The sequence below is a fragment of the Natrix helvetica genome, assembly GCF_964273705.1.
Source record: "Natrix helvetica genome assembly, chromosome: 5".
NCBI classification, from domain to species: domain Eukaryota; kingdom Metazoa; phylum Chordata; class Lepidosauria; order Squamata; family Natricidae; genus Natrix; species Natrix helvetica.
The window spans coordinates 106146821-106170439 of NC_138551.1; the positions used below are offsets into that span (position 1 = coordinate 106146821).

Below are 23619 nucleotides of genomic sequence, written 5' to 3' on the forward strand. Positions count from 1 at the left end.
ACCAGTCCTTCTCTTACTCCTCCTCCTCCTCCTGTCACTGTCGGACTTTTCAATCTTTGATTTTAATGGTGCTGCCTCTGTTCTCATATCTCTAGCGGGCTTCGTTGGAATGGATGGCTGGAAAACTTGAGTGGCTTCAGACAGGGATGTGGTTCTTGAGGTACTATCTTCTTCTTCCTCCTCCTCCTCCTCCACCTCCTCAGACACGCCTGGTGGCATTTTTTTCTGTTCATCAGATAGTCGGTCGACAAGCTTTAAAGCCTCACCGCTAATTCCCTTAAAATATTCAATAGAATGTTTACATACCTCCCTAAGCTGACCTTGCTTTGCTTTAACAGTTGTTGCGGCTGCGGCTGTGATGGTGATGGTGGTGGTAGATCTTACCTTTAATGGTAATTTAGAAGGAAAAGAGTTGGCCTTGCTTCTCTCTATCTGCCCTTGGCTTTGAGCGGGTGGCATTTTTCTAGCTAAGGCCAAGTTATGCCTCTCTATGTTTTTTATGGGGATCTTAGACCTACCCTCTACGGGTGGAGGAAAGCTGCACGGCTTCCTTGGGTCAACTTTCCTGGCCTCCCTGACATGACTCCCCCTGCTGGTCTGGCTAAGGCTATGCAGCACAGCGTCTTTGGCTTTTACTGGAAGCCGGGAGCGTGCTTGATTCCCGACTGGTTCGGAGAGCGCCTGCTGCTCTCTGGGCCTTTTCTGCTTACAGTCTCTTTGGGTTGTACCGGGACCGTTTGCTGAAGGGTATTTCATTGGATTAGCTTTCTGGGTGGGACACTTGGACTCAACGGGTTCATTTAGCACTACTGTACAAGTAAGGTGATTGGTAGGTGTGGTGCATGGGTCCAAATTGTTGTTGTTATTAAAATTATCTTTTGGAAAATCATACTTTTCTGCTTCCCTACTGCTGGTCTGGTTAAGCGCAGCTGTGTCTGCGACCTCCTCTACAGCTTTGCGGTCTAACCCCTGAGTCCCTGGTGTCACCGTCTCTAGCTTATCTGCCATTTCCCCAGACATGTCTTTCTTCAGCGTCATGGTGGAAGCCGAAATGCCCATTTTAATCGGTGTACGCAATTTGGGATCGACTTTAGAAGCGTGAAGCGCCACGGACGACTTCTCCAGTGAGCTACAACCAGGTGCTGCTTCCATGCCATCTCCACTGGCCTGGAGGATGAGCTTAGGTTCAACTGCTGGCGTTTCTACTTCTCTCTCTATGGTTTTCTCTACCGTTTTGTCCCCTGACTGTAGCTGTGTGATGGCAGTGACTTTATTGTTATCCCCTTCCCCCTTGTCCCCTGACTTCCCTTCAGAAGTATGCTCACCAATCTGAAAAAATTGGAGTCTTTCTTCAACAAAATCCCTCTTGCTCATGTCAATTGCGCCACTGCGAGTCATCTCAAACATCTTCCCTTCATGAAACGGGAAGGGGTTGGGCTCACTAGTTGGGGTACTTTCATCTGTCGGCGTCCTAGCTGGCGTCGTGTCTGGGGTGGTGGCTGGAGACCTGTCTTCCACCGCCAGGCCAAAAGGCTTGGTGTCATCGTCCCTGCTCTTGGATTCAAAGACTTCATCATCCCCACGGTTACTGGACCAAGGGTCAAAATCTAGGCTCTTGGTTGCTATGGTTTTAAAAGGGGTGGCAAACTCTTCATCTACTTTGTAACTGAAATATGAGTCAGGAAACACGGTCCTGTCAGGATGTCGGCCTTCCAAAGTGAAGAACTGCGCCCCCGACTTTTGTTCGGCCTTATCAACATTTTTTTCAGCTGCTGGACATTTGGATAAGGGTTTTTCCTTTTCTTCAGAGCCGACTTTTTCCTCCTCCTCAATAATTTCCAGCTTACTTTGGCTAAAACTTCGGTCAGTCTGTTTCAAGATGCCTTCAGTAACCCAGAGATCTTTTTTAGTTTCTACTGCTGGATAGGCATGCTTAGAGTCGCTCTCGGTCAGCCCATCATCTTCGTCTTGCAGGTCGTACCCATCAAGAGAGTCAATTTCAGTGGCATCTGTATCGTGGGAGAATTCTGCAGTGGTTGCTATCGAGCACTCGGTAATTGACTGGTCATTGTTCCCATTGGGTGCCACATCATTCTGGGGGGATTCAAGGGCCAAATCAAATTCATTGGCCTTTCTGGCCTCCTTCGTTCCAGAGAATTTGCGCGTGGTGGCCTCTTTCCAGTCATCTTCGATATCGTTCAGTTTAAACATGTATCTTTTAATGGGAACGGGCTGATACAGAGACTCGTCATCGCTGGAGTCGCTCAGATCTTCTCCCGGCGGCACAGGAGAAGGGGGCTGAACGCGGATGACGGGTTCAGCCAGCTGACGCTTTTCGAGTTCATCCTGAAGGTTGACTTCTGTCAGCTCCATGTCGCTCTCAGAGGAGGGACGCGGCTTTTCTGGTTCTGAGTGATCAGCATCTAATGGAGGAGGTGGTGGAAATTCAATGTAGGCCACCCGGTTTCCTTTCGGCCTTTTGTTAGATTCCCTGTCCAAGTTATTATTGGGCAGCTCTTGCTTGGTTGGGGGTGACTGTTTTATGGAGGTGGATTTGGCTTCCGCCTCCTCCTCTGACTCCTCTGACACCTCGGGGATTGGGCTGGGTTTGCCGGGGATATAAGCAATGAGTGAATCGGGTGTTTTGGAGGTAAACTCGTAACTCACTTCCTCTGAGCTTGGGGTCTCTGGGGTTAGGGGGCTTTTCCCAGAACTGTCCATGAAGGACACCTGCTCTAAAGTGTCATCCTCTGGGCTACCTTGGGGGGAGGGGAGCTGCTTCTGTGGCCTGGTGGTATATAACCCCCCTCTCGTCTCTTGCACTGTCTTACTTTCCTGGCTTACAATTCTTTTGATCGTTCCTTGCTGCACCTCCCTTTCATACTGCCTCCCTACTTGAACAAAGCTGACATAAACAGGGAGTGTTTTTATCTCCTTCGCTGTGTCCTCTGTGGCTAAAGGGGAGGGTTTCATCAGGTCAAATTTCTTTACAGGAGACAGTTTCCCTGGACTAACTTCTAAGGAGTCGGGCGTCTTACTGGGAGATGATTTTGCCTCCCCCTGAGGAGGACTTAACTGGAAGCAACTGAGTTGCCTGGTGCTGGTTGGACTATATTCTACCCCTTTCTTTTGTTCAGTCCCATCAAATTGTCCCTCTACTTTTTCCTTATCCATTCTGATGTGGGGCACGCGAGTTGGCAGTTCGTGGTGTGCAGTTGGGGGCTGTCCTTCAGGAACGCCACCCGCCAACATACTTTGCTCTTCTGACACTCTTTCTGGAATATGGGCTGCCATCAGTGGTTCTTTTTTCTTAGCAATCCTATCCCTCACTTCGCTGGGATAGTCCCCTTCTCTGACAAGGTATTCTCTATAAAGCACCTTTTTGGATGGAGACTTTACAGTCACTTCCTTCACCTCCTTAGAACCTGATCCATTTGTGGACACTTTCTGCTCATATTCGGTCACAGTGATCAGTTCACCAGATTTGGCCAAATCTTTAGTCTCAAGAGGGTCAATTTGGTTTTCATTGACTACATCTTGCACAAGCACATGGGAAAGTTTTTCTCTCTGGGCCTTATGGGAAGATGTCCCAGGACTTTCCCATGTCCTATAAATCTTTTTATCCCAGTGCCCCTTGGCTGGGACAGGCACCGCACTGGCACCATAGGCCAAGCCCTTCACCTTTTGCTCTGCAAGGGCAGAAACGGTCTTGCTTGGTATTTCATCCTTGGCTTTGGGGACCTTCAGGGGAGGTGCATCCTCAATAACTTTGCCTTTGCCCCTGGGGCCATCTTGGAAGCAGCCAGCAGGAGGTTCCTTCTGCAATGCTAAGTTCCCATTCACCAGGTCTATCTCTTTGGCCTGTTTTTCTCGGGAGTAGAACTGATAGACTGGGAGCTTGCTGTCCTGCAACTTTTTCACTGGGATCTTAGATGGCGCGTCAGGCTTTTTCTCCTCTGGAAGCATCTCCTTACTTTTGGAGCCCAGGCTCTGTTCAAATTTTAGCCTAATAGAGTTGAGCTTGGATTGCTTCAGTTGGAACCCAGTTGGCAGAGCCTCTGGGATTTTGCTCTTCTGAGCTGCTCTCTTCAGGTCCTTGCTCGGCTGAGAGAGAATCTGCCTCTCTGGGCTGCTGGGCAAACTGGCTGCCTTCCTCTCCTCAGGTTTTGGCCAGCCCTTCCCGTCCTGGGTACAGACTCCTCCTCCTCCTGCCCAGTCGCCTTGTGACTCAGAAGCAGTCACCTTCTCCGGACTGCTGCTCGCTGATCTAAGGCCCACACCAGCTTCTCTCCCATTCCTTTTCTGCTGCTTCTTCGGCGATTGCAGCTCATCGTTCAGTTTCTCTGTCTTGTCCCGGAAGAACTGTGAGACTTCAGTCAGCTTTTCTTCAGCCTCCTTAACTGTCCTGTCCACCCTGTCTTCATACATCAACTTTTCTCTACCTCTGTCTAATCTGTTCTCGGCAAAACGCATCCACATAGCATGCTTTGGGCTACTAACATCTCCGGAATAATGCAACACTGTCACTTTCTCATAAGGATCATCTTTTGACATTTTACCCACACCATTTTCTGATATCTCTTTAGAGATTTTGGTGAGGATGTCTTGTGGGGACGCTGGGGCTATTTTTTCTCTGGATCGTTTATCAGGCCCCTGAAAGTCTGAGCTAAGGGGGGGGACATGGTCAGTAACTGACTCCTCTGTGTCTGAGTAAGACACATCTAGCTTTTCTGAGAGAAGCATTTTCTCGGCAAACCTGTAAGATTCCCCTCTTAGTTCTGACAACTCATCATCATGGTACTCTACTGAGTGTTGACTCAAAAGCTTCAAGGTTTTGTACGAGTCATCAGACATAAGTTGGGCAGAACTAGGGCGACTATCTTCTTCCTGGGAGACAGGAGTGTTTACTCTAGAAGATTCCAAATAAGAATGGAGGGACTCTTCGGCCGTCAGTTCTTCTTCTTCGGGCTGACCTTGTTCATCCGAACAAGGAACAGCCTCCTGCTTTTCCACATCCCCTTGTGACACGTCTTTCTGATATACATACATTTCTTTCTCTGGATGCTTTTTGGTTTCTCTAATAATGACTTCAGTAGGGTCAGCCTGATTACCTTTTTCAATATGGACCTCTATTATACGCTCCAGTTTCGGTTTCATTTTGTAGTCCTTCTCTGCGGGCTGGGGTGGCATTTCAGTGGATTTGCCAGCCTCTGGGGATACCGAAGACTTATGCTCAAATAGACCTGCCAGCTCCTTGGAAGGGTCCCGTCCCGACTGAAAAGCTTTCATGATGTCATGGACAGACATGGTTTCCTCTATTCTCTCGGAAGGGCTCTGAGTGCATGGAGGTTTGTGGTAAACCATTCTGGTGGTGGTACTTATGTGGGTTTCTTCTTTCACCCGGACCCCTTTAGCCAGGGCACACTCGTCTTCACTACTGGCCTTCACTTGAAAGGCGTTGACCTTCCCCTTGAGGGAGCCCCCGTTGGGCCGGGGCTCCAGCTCCATAAAGGTGCTGACCACTTTGGGTGAGGGAGGTTCTTCTGCATGAGGCTCAGAGGCCTCTCCCCCCGGTGAGGGTTCATAGCTACGGATCACGTGCACCACTTCAGTCCTGGTCTCTGTGATCACCGGAGGGAGCGGCACCTCATGGAAAAGGGGCTTTGGCCCCGTGCTCTCTGCACTCTGCGGGGCTGAAGGGGTCTTCTCACTCCTGGTCTCAAAGCCGCTATCGGACAAAGGACTTTTATCTTGATCGTGCTGGGAAAAGTCATCGGGGGACTCCAAGACAGTATCCGTTCCAAAAAGGGAATCGGCGATTTTACACAATTCTTTCTCAGAAGTGGATGGCCTCACGGAGGCTGGCGGCATTTTGAGTTTATGTTCTTGTAGTGCAATGGCTGGTTTTAGGACCCTTTTCTGCCTCTCTTCCCCTTCCCTTCTCCCGTCGTCAAACTTGTACTTTAAACTCGCCAGGGAGCTACTGCCAATGTCATTCGTTAGGTAATCAATGACTTTGCTCAGGTTGTAATCCTTTTCAGAGACAGCCTTGGCTTTGAGCTGCACCTTTTCTGGGATGGTCAGAGGAGGAATAGTCATGCCCTGCCGCCTGGCTTCGTCAATCTCACCTGCACTGAACTCTACCCATTCATCCTCAGAGGACTGTCCTTTATCGTTCTGAGAGAGTTTGGCTTTATTCTCTACACAGACATCTTTTTTCAGTATCTCGCTAACTTTGACTAGGTCCTCTTTCACTTTCTCAACCAGCTTAAAAGGTTCTTCATCATCTATCCTACCCTCTTTGGCCAGTTCTGGTTGGAACGCCTTCTCCTCCATTACATCTGTCTGCAATATTGCTGTCATTCTCATTAGGTCCTCTTTCATGTCAGCCACATCTTTTAATATCTCCTGACTAGAAGACAGAGATGTGGACAACTTAAGGGCAGAGGGTGCTAAGAACAAAGATGATTTGACGGGAGATGAGGTTCGGTTAAAGGGAGATTGGGCGCATGTCTCTGTAGTCAATGTTTTAAGAGGCGAGAGCAAGGCAGCTGCTGATTTGGCCAGGGAAGGTGACTCGGGGAGCTTCTTTAGTGCTGGTTCTGACAAAACATTGACTACAGAATAGACGGGCACCGTGATGGTTGATGAAGTTACTGACGAGGTAGTTGCTGAGATTGACCCGAGAGACGTATAGAGCACCCCCGTAGAAGGAGTTCTGATTGACTGAAAGGCGGACGGAGTCGAAGTCACGTGCGACCTGAGGGGAGAAAATGGCTTTGCAGGAGTCGCCGGCAACATTTTCTCAACTGTGTCACTGGCTGTTTTAACGGCACAGCTTGCAGAAGCGGCTGCCACCCCCATCTTCTCCTGAAAGGCAGCCGTGGCCTTGGGACCGCCAATCAAGCTGATGGGAGATGGGTATTTCAAAGGTGATATGGATCCGTTCACCATGGCCACCTCTGTGTGCCCAACCGTGTGTTTCCCAGGGGAGGCAGCCATTGTGACTTTAGAGGGTGACGTAGCATCAACTGCTGATTTAGCAGGGGATGCCACCGATTTTAACGGTGAAGACAAGAGAGGAGAGGCTGAGGTGATGATGGACTTAAATGGCAGGCCTGAAGAATACATGTTAAGGTTAGATTTGGGAGATGCCGGAGGCGTCATGGTAATGGATGACCTCTCTAAGAGAGACCCAGCTGTGGTCACAGGTGATGTCCGAGTGGGGAACACAGAGGCCGACACCAGTCCTTTCAAACCAGCAGCTTCTGTGGCCGTAGGAGCTCTGGCAAAGGCCCCGGGAGAGACTTGGACATTATAGGGAGGCTGGGAAACCATGGTTTTCATAGGCGAGATTGTCCGAAAGGATCTAATTGGAGAAGCTACGTCACTAACAGATTTAACGGAAGATGTGGTGGAGGCTCCTAGCGTGGATTTGATGGGCGAAGCAGAGGAAACCGACCAGATTGACTTTAATGGGGAAGCGGTTGGTGTGTTAGAAGACGAGCTGGAGAGGGAAGTGAAGCCCGATTTGCTTTGTCCAGGCACAGTGATGGGTGCTGTGGTCCATGACTGATAGGGTCTTGCGGACAAGAATGGCTTGTAGGAATAGGTGGTGGGTAGGGATCTCGTAGCCGTGGCACTCCGTTCAACTGTTTCTTAAATGGTTAAACCAAAATAATATATAGAGATATATAAAACGTAAAAATCAACAAAAATGGTTGAAAAACAGAGAGACCAGAGAAGAAAATTGGTCAGTAAACGTTTTGTAATATTACAAAAAAAGCAAATACAATTTTCGTATGAATCAGAATGAAATAGGTAACAATCAATGGCTAACAGGAGGGGGGAAAAATAGGAATGAGCCGTGTAATTATGGATAATCATAAATGTTTACAAAAAGGGAAATGGAAAAGACAACAAGAAATGAAAAACAGAAAAGCACAAGGCAACCGAATCTGCAGACAATGAAAAAAACAGAAAAGGCTAAAACAAACCAAAAAAAAAAAAAAAACAGAAGTCCACGCTGGTCCAAAGTAACACCCAGAACCAAAAATTCTTCTCTCACTTCCTATTGACTTTCTGATGTGCTGAATTTGAAGTTTTAAACCTTTCAGTTCCATTTGCCTGTTAATTTATATGTCTTTGCTGCCAGCAAGGGTCACAATTTCCTCAGGATTGTCTACTTTTTAAGGGCTTTTACCATTTTTGTTAAGTTCTTGTATAGGGTTTGTGCGTGTGACTCTGAGCAACTCTGCTTGAGAAACACTCCCAAATCTTTCATGCAGAGCCCCCTCCCCTCCCCCCCCCACCCTCCCAAAATCTCTCAAAGTGACAGGCAATTGATGTGCAAAGTGTGAAGCCGAGGGGGGAATAAAGTCAGACCTCTCTCCCATGCACTCTTGGTTAATGCTTCAGGCTCACAAAGCCAATAAGACAGGGGTGTCCAAACTTGGGAACTTTAAGACTTGTGGACTTCAACTCCCAGAATTCCCCAGCCAGCTGGCTGGGGAATTCTGGGAGGTGAAGTCCACAAGTCTTAAAGTTCCCAAGTTTGGACACCCCTACAATAAGAGCAAGAGCTTTACTGACTCAAAAAGATTAAAACAACAATGAAAAAAAAAATCCTCTGAAAGTCGAATTATTCATGCAATAGTTCTTTAGCTTGGTAAAACGTAAATAAAAAGCTTCGTGTGGAATGACTTTAACAAGCATTTGTCATACAGAAAAAAAGAATACAATCAATGAGAAAACATGGCAAGCGAAGCAACCAAAACTTTTTCACTTTTATTCATGCATGATTTTATCATGTCAAAACAAGCATGAGTAATAAAATGACATGTGCGGGGTGTGCTATGCGGATTACATCGATATTCAGAATTATTTCCACATAAAACATTTTAAAAGAATAAGAGCCCACTTTTTCTACAAGGCTGAATGTCTTGGTACCTTTTGAGAATAGTTTTTCAAAGCAAGGAATACAACATTTACACCCCACATTTAAAAGCAAATGATGTTATTTGTGAAAATGGTTTTCCTGGCCTTCTCTACTGCTGATGTGAGCATGCTGATTTAATCTGATCCCGAGGATTATTAAAATGTATGATTTTCAAAGAAACCTTCGAAAGACGATAGAATTTATCCTTCTAAGTTTTAAGTTCTATGGCTGAACAGTCAACCCTAAGAATACCAATTCTAGGAAAGGCTACAGTCCTATCATTGGCCTTCAAAGTTCCTGTTCATAAGATACAAGTGACGGTTTGATTTGATTGATTGATTGATTCATTCATCTCAATTTTGGCACTGCCCAATTCCAGAGTGATTCTGGGAGGCATTGGCATGGTGGCATCAGATGGTGCCACCTCTATAAAAAGAAGGTCAGCTTCAAATTAGGAGATTCTTAGCTACATTGATGGAGTTTTACCACCAGCCTCTTCCCTTCCTTCCATTGGAGAGACACGTGGGGTCTGGTAAGTAAGAATGCTCATCATTTAATTTCCCGTGTGTTGTTATGTTAAGGGAACTGGGGGGAAATGCATTGTGGTAGGTGACAATCCAGTGCCAGCAATTGGGAACACTGTGCCTATGATGCCGATGTTTTCTTACTATAGTAGCTAGAATTTCCCAGTGCAGGAATGTAAAAAATGTAAACAAGTTTGCACATTGAATGTACAAACAAACAAACTGCTATGTGGTGGAAAATGTAAGCCGAGAGGGCACCAGAAGATATGAGTTTGAGAATCAGCTACAACAGTCAGAGGCTGCCAACTGTTGTCCATGGCTCATCTTACCACATTATGCCGAGTCTCTGGAAAGCTTTGAAGAGTTGAGCTGGCTGAGGGGAACTCTGACACATGAGCTAATTAAAAGAAAACATGACAATGGACCAAAAAAAGGTCCAGGGTGCTGCTAACTTTGTATGCATGGAATGCCTAGGACACACAGGCTTTGAAGAAAAGGGAGGGTCATCGTCCCGATCCCTGAAAGTTCTAATTAATTTATGACATGCCGATATTAAAATGATAAAGGCATAATCTCCATGTCAATGAAATAACCTTCTCCTATGCTTTTGCTAAAGTTGCTTTGATAATATTTCAAAACAACCTGGCTGTTTTCCATGTAGGTTTACATCATTGTATAATGAAATTTTAATTTAAAATTCTATGTATCTATTCACGGTACAGTCGACCCCACAGAAGTCCATAGGTTGGACTTCTGTAAGATTAACTGTACCGTGAATAAATACATAGAATTTTAAATTAAAATTCCAACCTTTAATTCCATAGGTTGGAATTCTGTGATTAAGTCGGCTAATACTTTGGTCCAAACTATCAATGCAAAATCCAATTCCTATGTGGAGGCCTGCAATATAAATACACAGGGAGACCCGGATTTCATGCCTGCTAAGTATCGTTAACTATAAGCAAAAGGGAGATTTTTATTAGGAAATTCATGCCATTCCAGAGCAGAAGTGCTCTAGACAGTTGCTTTTTCTAAAATAAGCTTAATCTGAGAGTGGTGCAGTGTAACAAGTAGTTCAGGGATGTCAAACTCAAGGTCCGGGGGGGGTGCTTAGATCTGGCCCGTAAGGCCACCCGGGAAGCAGTGAAGGACCGGCCTGCAGTGCCTCTGCCAGCAAAAATGGAGCTTGGGAGGGCCGCACATAGCCCACCTGAGCTCCGCCTTCGCTTGCAGAGGGTTGCAGGAGGCTGTCGCAGCTGAAAACGGAGCTCACGAAGGCTGCATATGATCCTCCTGAGCTCCGTTTTCACTGGCAGAGGGTTGCAGGAGGCTGTCGCAGCTGAAAACGTAGCTTGGGAACCCATTTTCGCTGGCAGAGCGCTTGGGTCACCACCCAACACGAATGACATTGAGCTGACCACACCCACCATGGCCAGGCCCACCCCAGCCCCCTGAGGTCAAGCACAACGCTGACGCAGCCCTCAGTGAAATTGATTTTGACACCGCTGATGTAGTTGGTCCCCAACTGAAACACCACCGAGTGCACCTTTGGATTAGCTGTCAATCATGAGATATCACCCTCTCTGGAAAAGGAGCAAGGCCAACTTCTTTGGTTAGGTAAGTGCAGAAAACCAATTCTCCACAAATGATTCATGTGGTCCACGGATATTTCAAGAGAAAATGGTTGGTGTCCTTGTTTGAGTTTCTCAAGTTGTTTGCGCTCAAGAAGAGCGCTTGAATAATTGGAGGGCGCTGCCCACTAAATCCCACCTCTTCCAATGACATAAAGTGCAAATTGATAGAAAAAATGTCTCTTTTAATGAAAAATTAGTTTACAATCTTAGTACGTTAGGAAACTCACTCATGCCAGGCTCAGTCAGGTAGCTGTAGCGCTTACGTAGAGCGAGAGACACGAAGTTCTGTCTGCGGTCGGTCTTCTCCGTCTGTAAGAAAACAGATTTCTTCTTGGGACTTGGAAGAGAACATCCCCCTTGAAAGCAGATGCCCCTTCTGTATATTTCAGTCACGGTCTTATTCACAGTAAATAATAATAATAAAAAATAACAGAGTAACAAGGCTGGAAGGGACCTTCAAGGTCTTCTAGTCCAGTGATGGCGAACCTTTTCGGCACCGAGTGCCCAAACTGGAATATGTCTGTGCATGCCAGAAACCCTGTGCCATTGCATTATCCCAGCCTTGTTTTAAAGCAGCAGCCAAGATAGGCAAAGACCTGCTTTAAAAAACAGGGAATATTCTCCTCACCCCATTCCCAGGCTTAATAAGGCCTCAGGGATCCTATGGAGCCTAAAGAACACAATTCTTGCACTTAAGAAAACTTCAGGCCCTGAAAGCGATACGGTCTACCTACACAGGCTACACAAACTGGTTTTATCTTTTCCTGGCCCTGCAATTCCGAACAACCAACTTTCCATAAGGTGCAGCCCCTTCTCGCCCCGTTCCCCACCCCCGCCCCCCGGTTGATCTCCACTTAGGTGTGTTTTGATCTAGTTTCAAAGCTTGAATTTCGAACAGTTACGTAGGGGCTTAGTGGGCCCTGCAAGAAATAGAAAAATGGAAGGATATTTCACCTTACAGGTATGGGGGGGGGGTGCGGTTTCCAGTTTGTGCAAATTCTATTGGCGTCTCTTAAAAGATTGATTTAACATTAAATAAATTTACCCTTCTCTTGTTCAGCTGAATCGTTCACCTAACTGGCCATATATGGTCCCTTTCTGTGGTAACTAGAAGATGGATGGCCACAGCTCCATTGTCCATATTGGGTGGGGCAAAAGAGAGGAAGAACAGTTACCCTTGGGGCTAACTATGATGACCTGATTTGGGACATATCCCCTCCCTTCTTCAGCATCATGGAGAGCAGATTGAACCCAGGACCTTCTCAGCTAGCTCTTTGCTGCCCCAATGTCCTCAATTCATGATATATTTGATCCACAATGAAACAGGGAGGAATAAAAATATGGGAAGGAGCTGAATCCCCAAACTTGCCATCCGTAATGTCATTCCTAAACTACACAGGTGCAGTCTCGAAAGTCACACTTTACATAGCAGAATCGTGCAAAGCATTTTTGCAAGGCGGCTTTGACGTGAGTAAAGCATCTGTCCTCCAAGGTGGACGCACTGATTTACTACAGTGGTGTGAGCCTGTGTCCAAGTGCAACTACAGTTTTGTCTGTGTCAGGACCAAGGATCACGGAGGCAATCTAAGGCTGGCTCTGAAGCATCACTGCTTGAGTCTCCCAATGCCTTTGAAGAGGGACACTTTCCACAGCATGCCTTGACCTGGGATCTGGTGATCCAAGATCAAATGCAGCCTCCTTGAAGAGTGCTAGACCATCACCCAGCAAGGCTAAGCCTTAATGGTCACATCACAATGTCCCCTTGGGATAAGCTCTTCCATCAGACTGCACATGACATCACAATGATAATTGCTGGCTACAAATGAGGGCACCCCCACACAAGGTTACAGTTATACACTGAACATATGGGAGCAGATTTAATGGAGGCCAGTCAAATACGTCTGCCAAAATCAATTTGCACAGAAAGCACATAAATGACAAGGTACACCTACTTTAAGGTGAGTACAGAAAGGACAAATAAAAGGCACGGAAGGGGTTGGTTTTTCTTTCAATGTGCACAAAGGCAAGGAGGGGGCATTAGAAAAACCAGCTTCCAGCAGTTTCTATTCTGCATCCCTGTATACGTTTCATACTTGAATGCAGATCCATCCCACTTCTGACCTGATTCAAAGTTCTCAAGTATGTTTGTGTCCTGCTTCATAACAGCCTGGTGCTGGAATAAGAGAATTTGGTAGGCCCCAGTTACTCACAAGGAGCTTTTATCTAAGGGCAGATCATAGGAAAGTATAGGCCACTGACTGCGCCCTAGTAAGTGATAGTTCCCTCCACAAATACTTGCACAAAATGTGGCTCAATTTTTGGCATGGGAATCTGCATAGATAAGTTTCATTTTTCTTGTGCAAATCTGTATTGTGAAATAGTCCATGGAGGAGGAAGAGGAGGGAGGCTGAATGTGAAATCTAGGAAGAAAAGTGCCTCTGTTGCTCTAAGCAGTATGTGGTACATCATTGGATGTTTGCAATTTTTCGATTTCACAGACAAGCATAAACAGGCATAGAGTTTGAGAATTTGGGGTAGAAAAACCTTACTGCAGGGTGTCAGAAATGTAAATATAAGCTCTTGATTACAATAAAGGTAAAATAAAAATTCTTTTGTATTACCTCGTCATCCTGATCTGATTCTGTTTCCTTTGGTCCCAAGATGAATTGCGGAGACAAGGAATATTATAACAGACAGCAGGGAAAAGAATATCAGGATATGAAAAAGGTTGAGTAAGGGAGCACAAAAATGCAAGCTAATTCATCATAGACAAAGCAAACCAATGTCAACGAAAAAAAAAAGGTTAACAAACAAAACTATACATCAAATGCAAATCAATACATGACAATTACTAAGAGCAGAAAGTCTAGGGACTCTAAGCAGAAGCAGGATCTGTGAACAAAATTTCCCAGCCTTAAAAACAACAAACTATGGGCATCTGGGAATTTTTAAAATGCTTTCTGCTTAAAGAGTGCAAAATACTCCAAGTCCAAAATTTTTGAGCTCAGAATTGCTTGGCGCAGAACATTTCAGACTTGGGATGTTTTCCACACTTCTACTTTCTGCATACACAAAAACAGTTAATACATAGAGAGGCCAGCTTAATCCGAGGGCAAGACAGTCATTCCTATTTGTAGCACATACTAACTCTTTAATGCTGCTGCCGGGGATATTAAGCTGCCCCATGGGCTGTACCTTTTTGTGTGCTGGCAGAGTGATATTCAAGTTGCAAATGGCCGTCTGGGGCAGACCCTTGGTGGTCTTTGGCTCTTTCAGAAAGGATAAGCGGCCACAAGGCTCTTGGCTGGTGTCTCGGATCTACGAGTCAATAAGACATCACAGGTTGGTTGGAAAGAGGGCTCTAGTTCGCATTTCCACTACATTTAGTTTGCCAATTTAACCAAAAGAAGAACTGTCCAAGAATATTTCTTGAGACTAAAAGGAGCACATGCTAAGATGGGATCCCCTTCTATGCCCCTACAGTACACATTAGCTTCCCAGAGAGGTTGTGCTCTCTTCTTCCCACTCTAGGTTGTCAAAGTCCAATGTTGGGACAGCAATCATGAGGTCCCTTAGCTGCCCAAGCTTCATAAAGCTGCAGGAGTTGGTCAAAGTTTGGAAGCATTTTTTCTTTACGCCCATAAAGTTTTCTTCATAACAGGTTTACGTGACTGCTGCCCTTTAAGAAACAGTGGCTGGAGCCATGGGATAGAAATCAGTGGTGAGTTCCTACCGGTTCGGACCGGTTTGGCCGAACTGGTAATAGCTTGGCGGCCTGGGTCACTGGAACCAGCAGCGATCCAGGCCTGCCATGCCCCCAAACCGGTTCTCCTGGAGGCACCATAGGCACCGCCATCTTGTTTTTTGCTTCTGCACACGCAGAGAGCAACTTTAGTTGTACTGCACAAGCATGCACGTGTTACGTCCCTGAGCAAACCAGCAGTAGTCTCTGCTGAAACCCACCCCAGATAGAAATGTTAAACTGAATATGTCAACTGCATACAAAGAAAACTCTGTGTAAAATGTTTTATAGATGGCACTTTGCACCAGCAAGATTGGCTAAGATGTATAAAAATAGATCTGCTTAATGTTGGAAATGCAATCCATCAACAGGTTCACACCATCATGAATGGGCCAGGAGGGCCACCTAAAAACAATCGATCTGGGGGCACCAGAAAGATCTTGGCCATTTCCAGAGGTGACAATGAGCACTTGGGAAGGACCTTCAGAACCCCAAACCAACAAATCAGATTGTGTCTCAATGCAGGGATGCACACAAAGAGCAGCAAGGTTGGTCTTCAACTAAGAGGAAATGCTAGAAAGTCCCTCAACCATCTGGAGGAAGCTCATTCCATGCCTGTGTTTGTCGCCAACCCATCTCCCCTAAGAAGTTCGTGCCAAGCGTGTGATGGCACATGGAGAGAGCCATCTCCAGAAATATCCCAAGCATGTCTTTTCAAAAGAACAATGTTGTCAGATCACAAGAGCTTTGTCCCGATCTTATGGCAGCCATGGCTTTTACCTTAATAGAAAATGGCAGTCTATTTTCTTTGAAAGCATAAAAATTAAATACAAGCTGCTGTCCCCCTTTGGTTAAAGGAGCTAGATTTCCATAACAATCCACATAAATGGGTTTTCCTTCCAAAACCTGTTGGAGAGAAAAAAACAAGCCTGGATTAATACCCAAAGAATTAAAATTAATGGGATGTGTCTCACTTTACGAACGCATTTTTCCAGGCTCTTATGCGACAGGCTACATACTTTCAATCTACCTTTGATCTGAACTGAACTAAACCAAGGCTGGTTTGCACAGGCTTCATGTCATATTTAATACATTTTGAAAAGCTCACCCACAGTCCATGATTATCATGAAGACCTTTGCCGTTCAATTGTGAATACCTCAATATCTTTGCTTCTTGCAACTTCTTCAAAATTCTCCTGCTGCTCCAGCGTTTTGTCAACTTTATCGTCGGTCATACAGAAGCAACGCAAATTGGATTCCACAGCATCATTGGTTTTGGCAAAAATGACAAATTTGGCCATGTAAGGGACACAGATCAATTCCCTATATAGCTGTGTGGCCAACCCAACCGTTTCAAGAACTTGATGGCAATCTGCTAACCAAAATCTAGAGAGGGGAAAAGGAAAGAGATTGGATTAAGCAGATAGATAGAAAGCCATAAACAATGAGTTTATTTTCATACATCTAGTTCAGTGGTCTCCAACCTTGGCAATCCTAAGTTTGGAGGACTTCAACTCCCAGAATTCCCCAGCCAGCTAAGCTAAGCTTGCTGGGGAATTCTGGGAGTTGAAGTCCTTCAGGCTTAAGGTTGCCAAGGTTGGAGACCATTGATCTAATTCATAAGAACATGAATTTAATAAATATTTCATTAGAATGCCAATCAAATTATGACTCTTCCTCTATAATCAACATCTGTCTAGAATAATGTGTCCTGAAGGTAAATCAAGAGCCCCACAGCTTTTCTTGAATTTTAGTTCACTTTCAGATGCTTTTCCCAAAAACTGGAAGTGCACAAATTAGACAGAGTCATGTTTCCTTTCTTTTTCTTATCACTTCAATTGCAGCTTGGTGCACATCTGGATTTTCCTCCAGAGGCCAACCTGGGGCCTTTGAGTCCTCCCAGCTTTCTTTCTGGTGGTTGCCCAAGAAGCTTATTAAAATCAGAATTGCAATACTGGAGGATGGCTTGCTTTTTAAGTGCTCTGTGCACAGAGGAACAACAAGTGGCAATCTTTCCAACCACTTCATGGCTATTTGTAAGTGATGTAACTGTAGTCCATGGGAGCTGCTTGGGTGATTTAGGGCCATTCTTTACCTACCCCAGAGGGCTGCTGGTAGGAAAAGAAAATAGGAGCAAGGAATGCAGTTGATGAGCTCTTTGAAGAAAACCATTCAAAATTGTTGTTGCTATCCAGAATTGCATTTTGTGAAATGGGCAGCTATAAACAATAGATTAATGAACAAATAAATATGTTGAAGTAAGTGAATGAGATCTTCCTTTCCAGATGAGGATGAAGGTAATCTGCTTTTGTCCTTGCTTTTTGTCCTACCTGGCTGAAACATTGGTTGTGAAGGAGACACAATCATTCACAAATGTGAGAGGGGTAGTTCCTGTGATGTCTTCCCACTGTGCTGGTGAAGTGCCTCCTGGAAAAGAAGACAGCAAGACACAAATCTCTTTTAAGAAAGAATCTCAGCTTTGGCCCAGTCTAGAATTGTGCTTCTGTCTGAACCAAAAGTTATGAGCTCCCAAATCCCATAGCTCTGGATTCCCGGTCTTCTCTTTCAAATGGAAACCACTAAGGTTATCCTCCAGAATATAGAAGAATAGAGTTGGAAGGGGGCCTTGGAGGTCTTCTAGTCCAACCCCGTTGCTTAGGCAGGAAACCCTACACCACCTCAGACACTCCCTGCCTGTGGAAGATGGAGATAGGCCTTGGCCAGGGAGGGAAAACACAGGGGGGGTCTCTGTGAGGACCCTCTTGGGAGGAACGCAGCCGCAACCTCGAAATAAATGTAGCTGACTAAGGAGATGCTAAAACAAAGAGAATCAAACAGTTGGTAAATATGGTCTCTGGGTAACATCCAAAAGCAACACTCAGTAAGGACACCTAGAAAGTCTAGAGACATGCTTGTGCATAGATGATAGCAAGAGACAGTAACTGGGGGTGGGCGGGGGGGGAGATTCTTTTACTCCAAAAATGTAAAATATTTTAAATACTGTTCAGCAAAATGTTTAATCTGATCTCTGCTGAAAGGAAAATATGTGTAAAGGTCAAAAGCTTCAGTCAGAAATTTGCAGAAGGAACACAGAAAATGTAAACTTTAAGACAGGGGCATCAAACTCAAGGCCCATGGGCCAAATCCGGACCGCAGAGCTGTCCTGGTCTACCCAATGCAAACAGGAAACATGCCAGCAGTTTTGGGAATGGCATCAAGCTGGCCACACCCTGGTTGGCCATACCCACCTAGTTGCCCCCCCCCCACACACACACCCTGAGGTCAACCCCAGCCCTGATGTGGCCCTCAATGAAATTGAGTTTGACACCCCTGCTTCAATTCAGCAAACTTCTTGGAGTTTCTGCCCTCCTTCTTTCCTGCCTCCCATGGAGTTAGAAATTAGAAATTTAATTTGTTAGCCGCACCCTCTCCGCAAGGGACTCGGGGCGGCATACAATAAAATATACATACATACATATAAACATAAAAATACACACATATACATACATATACATACATGCATGGAGGAGGTAATAATTAAAAATACATTACATTAATAATAATAAAAATTAAATTAGTCATTAAAATACCCCGAAATAATAATACAATTTAAAAAAGGACTGTCAGGAGGAAAAGGATAAACTACGGTTGAGCCAGGCCAGACAGTTGAAAGAGGTGGGTTTTGAGCTTTACACGGAAGGAGCGGAGATCGGAAGTAATCCTGATATCAAGGGGGAGTTGGGTTGGCCTGAAATTCTAACCAAGCAAGCACGTCAGCTTCAGTCCATCCTGCTCACCCTAGTTACAGTGGGGCTGAGGAGAAGTGGCCCGAGGCACCCATGACTAACCAGTGTTCGTGTGTGTGTGTGTGTGTGTGTGTGTGTGTGTCACATGACCATTGGAAGAAGCTGCCAGAGGGTGTGCAGCTCATCCTAAGGAAGTGCATCAGCCCTGCTGGGTCTCTCACCTGTGATGCTACACAGCAGTCGAAGGCTGGGTGTGGTGTCGCCTTTGTACCCATTGGTCACTCCTTCCCCAGAGGGTGGTGGCACCGGAATCGTCATTGTGATGGGCTTATGGAATTTCCTTCTTCTGGGCTCCACGGTGACAATGGGGCTGAAAGTGGCTTTGTTGCCAAGGATCTTCTTAACCATTTCGTCCTGCACTGGTTGAGCCTATGATTAATTCGAGAAAGGTTTTTCAATGGCTATATGCATTGTTTTCCAGAAAAAGTGAGCTGTCTTCTTTTTTTTTCAAACTGAGAAGGAAGGCTGTGTCGTCTCCTGTCAAACTCACTAAACATATTCATATAAGCTATGATCAAATCTTAGCAACTTCAGTGATTACACAATATCCTTGAGCCACAATATGGGACTGGTTTTCTCAGGATGGTTTTTGATAGTCATCGAATTTCCTCCGTGAAGCACTAAATGATGCTATACTATAAATATATGATCTGACCAAGTTGCCCCAAAACTCCTGAACCTTAAACACCTAGTTAAGGTAAAGGTAAAGGTTCCCCTCGGACATATGTGCTAGTCATTCCCGACTCTAGGAGGCAGTGTTCATCTCCGTTTCAAAGCCGAAGAGCCAGCACTGTCCGAAGATGTCTCCCAGGTCATGACTAAACACCAAAGGTATACGGAATGCTGTTCCCTTCCCACCATAGGTAGTTCCTATATTTTCTATTTGCATTTTACCTGCTTTCGAACTGTTAGGTTGGCTGGGACAAGTAACGAGAGCTCACTCTATTACGCGGTGCTAGGGATTTGAACCGCTAAACTGCCAACCTTTCTGATCGACAAGCTAAGCGTCTTAGCCAATGAGCCACCGCATCCCACTAAACACCTAGTTACAACCCCTTAAGAGACTCTATTTCCAGGATTCTAGAATAAATTTTGGGGTCATTCCCCACGTATGAGAAGCACACAATTCTTAATATCCTTTAAAAATCCATCCTGAGAATACAGTTAAGCAGGAGATACACATTGTTCATGACAGCATAGAATATAACATTAGCTTTTCCAGATCCATGAATCACCATTCCAGAACCTCAAAAACAGCATGTATTGTATCATTTCTGTAGGCGATGTGAAATTTTCCTGAATTCAGCTTTAACGATAAACATTCATGACAGGTATTAGTCCAATGAATGCGGATTAATGCCGAGCCCTTGTTTCAATTTACTTAGTGTAAATTAAATCAGTTTCACCACCAAAGGGGGAATCTAAAAAAAATCTCCTTGTGGAGATAGAACAAAAATTCTTCTATCCATGTGTCGATAAAAGAAAATACAGTGTTTCGTTTCATTATGAACAGAGTTGAGATGCTGGGTAAGATTCAAAAGGTTAACAAAATGTTAAGAGGGAGAAAATCCCTTGTGGGACTTTTAGGAAGCTGCACTTGAGGGAGATGACCGGACGACAGCTGCAGCGTCTCTCTCTCCATGGGAGGTCAAGAAGGAAGTCCTGCATTGTCTGCTCACCAAGATGCAACTGGACTCAAGAGGGGACCTTCCCCTCAAGGTGTGCAGAAATGAGGTTGCTGTGCCTGAATGGAGCCAGCCAGGCCCTCAAGTCTTCTCCATCAGGTTTCTCAAGACCAGAAGCTCCCTTACCTGGAGGCCCACTCGAATTCTTTTTGTCAATGCGCCTTCAGGGAAAGCAGCTTGCACCCGAGGCAGAGTGGTGCTGCTTAGGATGCCTCCTTCTGGCCCAATCTGGTTGCTCTCTTGCTTAATTCGCGAAACCACTGCAAAATACTGAGGGAAGTCCTTGGTGACGATTCTGCAGATCCGCTTCTTCTCCAGCTCTTCCACACTGTCCAGCTCTAGGAAAGGAAAAGGGCTTCAGGACTCACCTCCACATCATCACTCAGATATTTCCCCCACCACCATCACCACCAGAGAACCCCTTCACTCTGTCAGCCTCAAAGCTCCCTGAATTAACTTTGAAGCGGGCGGATTTAGTTTCACAAGCACTTCTTCCGTTTCTGTTTTCAAGCTTGGTTATTAGGCCTTTTCTCAGAATGTGTTTGCTTGAACTTTGAGTCAGAGAAGAATTACAGGACTCCGGAACGGACATTATATTTAATTAACATTGTACTTTTCTCCCCAAGTAAATTAACAATTTATTGTTAAAACTTAAAAAGTACCCTGTTTCCCTGAAAATATGACTTTCCCGGATAATAAGCCCAGTCTGGTTATTGAGTGCATGCGCTAAAATAAGCCCTCCCCAAAAATAAGCCTTCCCCAAAAACATTGCAACACAGAGCAGCCCTGAGGTGACCATGTTCACCACCTCCTGCACCTCAAAAATAATAAGACCTCCCTGAAAATAAGACCAAGCGCTTATTTCAGGGGTCAAAAGAAAATAAGACCATGTCTTATTTTCGGGGAAACATGGCATATCCAGATTCTTCAGTAACAATACACCAGGATATATTTTTTAAAAGTTGGGTTTACAGTTTAAAATCACGTTATTTGACTCCGAAGCATTGGACAAGCACATTCAGTAGCAATATCCATCCAAATAAATCTTAAGTGGCTGAAACTGTGCAAGCTTATTTTTAAAAAAAATGCTGAGTCTTTTAATAACATTTGCAATCTGCCTGACTCTTTCTGATTTTTTTAACTCTCCTCCTGCAATATCTGCTAGATTGTCCCTTTTAGTATCTATCTTGGCCAGTAGATGGTACTCCACTCAGGAAAACCATGTTGGCTTTAACATTTAAAAAGGAAAAGTGAGGGGAATATTTAGCAGGAAGCAAAGAAGCAGAAAGCTGGGAGAGTGCTCAGGGCATAATGCTTATTTACACATGTCTTTGTTTGAAGGAGCCCTTTCTCACAGAAAGGACTGATGTGTTCTTGGAGGCTCCCTAAGTAGGGGCTCAGAACACCAGTGATCCAGGGAGAAAACCAGAAACGTTAGAGCAAGGGGCCCCAGCACCCCAGTCTGTGGACCAGCACTGTGCCACGTCATGCCAGAAATCGGGCTGCGCAAACAAGCAAAGCCTCCTCCGCTGAATGCAGGCAACATGCGAAACCACACCCCCTCCTGTCCGTGAAACAACCTTTATCCATGGAACCAGTCCCTGGGCCCCAAAAGAAGGGTGAAATACTCCCGGTTCGGCCTAGTTTGGCCGAACCAGTAGGGCCCATTGTCCTTGGTTCTGCGAACCGGTAGTAAAATAAAAGCTTCTGAGGATCACGCAGCTCATCTGTGAGCCACGCAATTGTCGGAAGGCTTTTCCCCGCTTTTTAATGAAATTTTTTCCTGCCAGTTCGGGTGAATAGGCAGGAAGAAAATGCTTTTAAAAGCTTTTTAAAAAACTTCTGATGATTGTCGCAAGCTATTTTTTAAAGCTTTTTAAAGCATTTTTCCCCCTGCCGGTTTGGGTGAAGCGACAAGGAAAAAATGCTTTAAAATTCAAAAAAAAATCTGAAAGTGAAAAAAAAAAGTTGGCCACGCCCACCTAGTCATATGACTCGCCCACCAAGCCACGCCCATAGAACTGGGGGGGGCAGGAGGGTAATAGGATTTCACCACTGTCCAAAAGGCTGGGGGGCCCCCTACGTTAGAGAATATTACTTGTGCTGCTTAGGGAGCCCAATCCTGTTGCAGACAGAACAAAAGTATCAAACAGATAAAGCGTCAGCATCGTGTTAAAAAAAATATCAAAAGTTGTAAAAAAAAAAACACGATAGCAAAAATTGTAATTGTGATGGTCAAATGGCCATCCTTTGTTTCTACCAGAAGAGAAATCTGTAGAGAGAGAGAAATCTGCTCCATTTTTTTCCTCTCTACATTTTTCCGATGGTCCTGAAGGGACGGACGGTACATATTTTTCACTTTGGCACCGTCTCCGTTTGGGCCAGGGACCTTTGCCATTACCTTCATTCATGCCATTCAGGATCTCCAGGAGGTTCTCGTGCTTGCTATCATACTGATGCTCCTTCCAGGTTTCCCCATTTTCACTCCGCAGCACGATCAGCTCTCGTTCCTTTCCTCGCATCGATCCGAAATGGGGGATTTCCACCACCACTGGACTGCATCAAAGAAAGAGAAAAGCCACTGAGGCCGGAAGGCTCTACCCACGGCAGCTGTGTCTCCGTGGGTCGGAAACGGGCTCGGTTCGTCGTTTGGTTGCAAACGATTAACAATTGGCAAAGCCACGAAACCTTTCCCGCTTGACCTGCCAGTAACCATTTTATTCACCCCAACGCCAAACTGAGGTTGAAAGCAGACGCGGGAGTGCTGGCAAAGGCCGAGTCACACAAAAACAAGAAGTTACAGAAATACATACAAGCAAATGAAAGGAAACTTTTGGAAGTGGCTTATGCAGAAAGAGGGTCATAATCAGGAGATGTGATCTGGCAAGAAAGATCTGCTGTGACAATGTCAGTTTCGAGGAAAGCTGCTTTCTGCACCTGAGCTGCTCTACATCATGCAATGGATGTTAACGTGACAATATATATATGTATATTTTTCTGCATTCATAATTTCTCCTGCTTTGGGCAAGCGTGAAAAGAAAAACACGGTGCAAAGAACCCAAATGACTGAGAATCTTATCCAGTAACTGCCTGGCCTCCTCTTGAGACTCTCCCAGCTCTCTCCCTTTCTTGGCCACGGATATCAGTAGAGCCACAGAGGCCATCATTTTACTCAGTAGCTCCCAAGAGTCCCCGCTTGGCTTTATCTTTTGTGGCGCACAATTTAGGTGGACGTGTAGGAGACAGATAAATAGAGAGATGGGTGTCTTTGAGTAGGCAAACAGAGAGAG

General features: G+C 45.3%; 1 protein-coding gene across 1 annotated transcript in view; it reads right to left on the reverse strand.

Moving 5' to 3' along the window:
• The window catches only part of ANK3 (ankyrin 3), a 197476-nt gene that overhangs the window by 20544 nt on the left and 153313 nt on the right, over positions 1–23619 (reverse strand). Inside the window, exons 28-37 of the mRNA XM_081954513.1 lie at positions 22731–22885; positions 20456–20667; positions 18806–19013; positions 17169–17265; positions 15996–16224; positions 15619–15744; positions 14292–14414; positions 13718–13744; positions 11324–11405; positions 3–7658 (exon numbers count right to left, since the gene is read on the reverse strand). Coding sequence (XP_081810639.1) covers positions 3–7658; positions 11324–11405; positions 13718–13744; positions 14292–14414; positions 15619–15744; positions 15996–16224; positions 17169–17265; positions 18806–19013; positions 20456–20667; positions 22731–22885 — 8915 coding nt within the window. The remainder of the gene's footprint in view (positions 1–2; positions 7659–11323; positions 11406–13717; positions 13745–14291; positions 14415–15618; positions 15745–15995; positions 16225–17168; positions 17266–18805; positions 19014–20455; positions 20668–22730; positions 22886–23619) is intronic.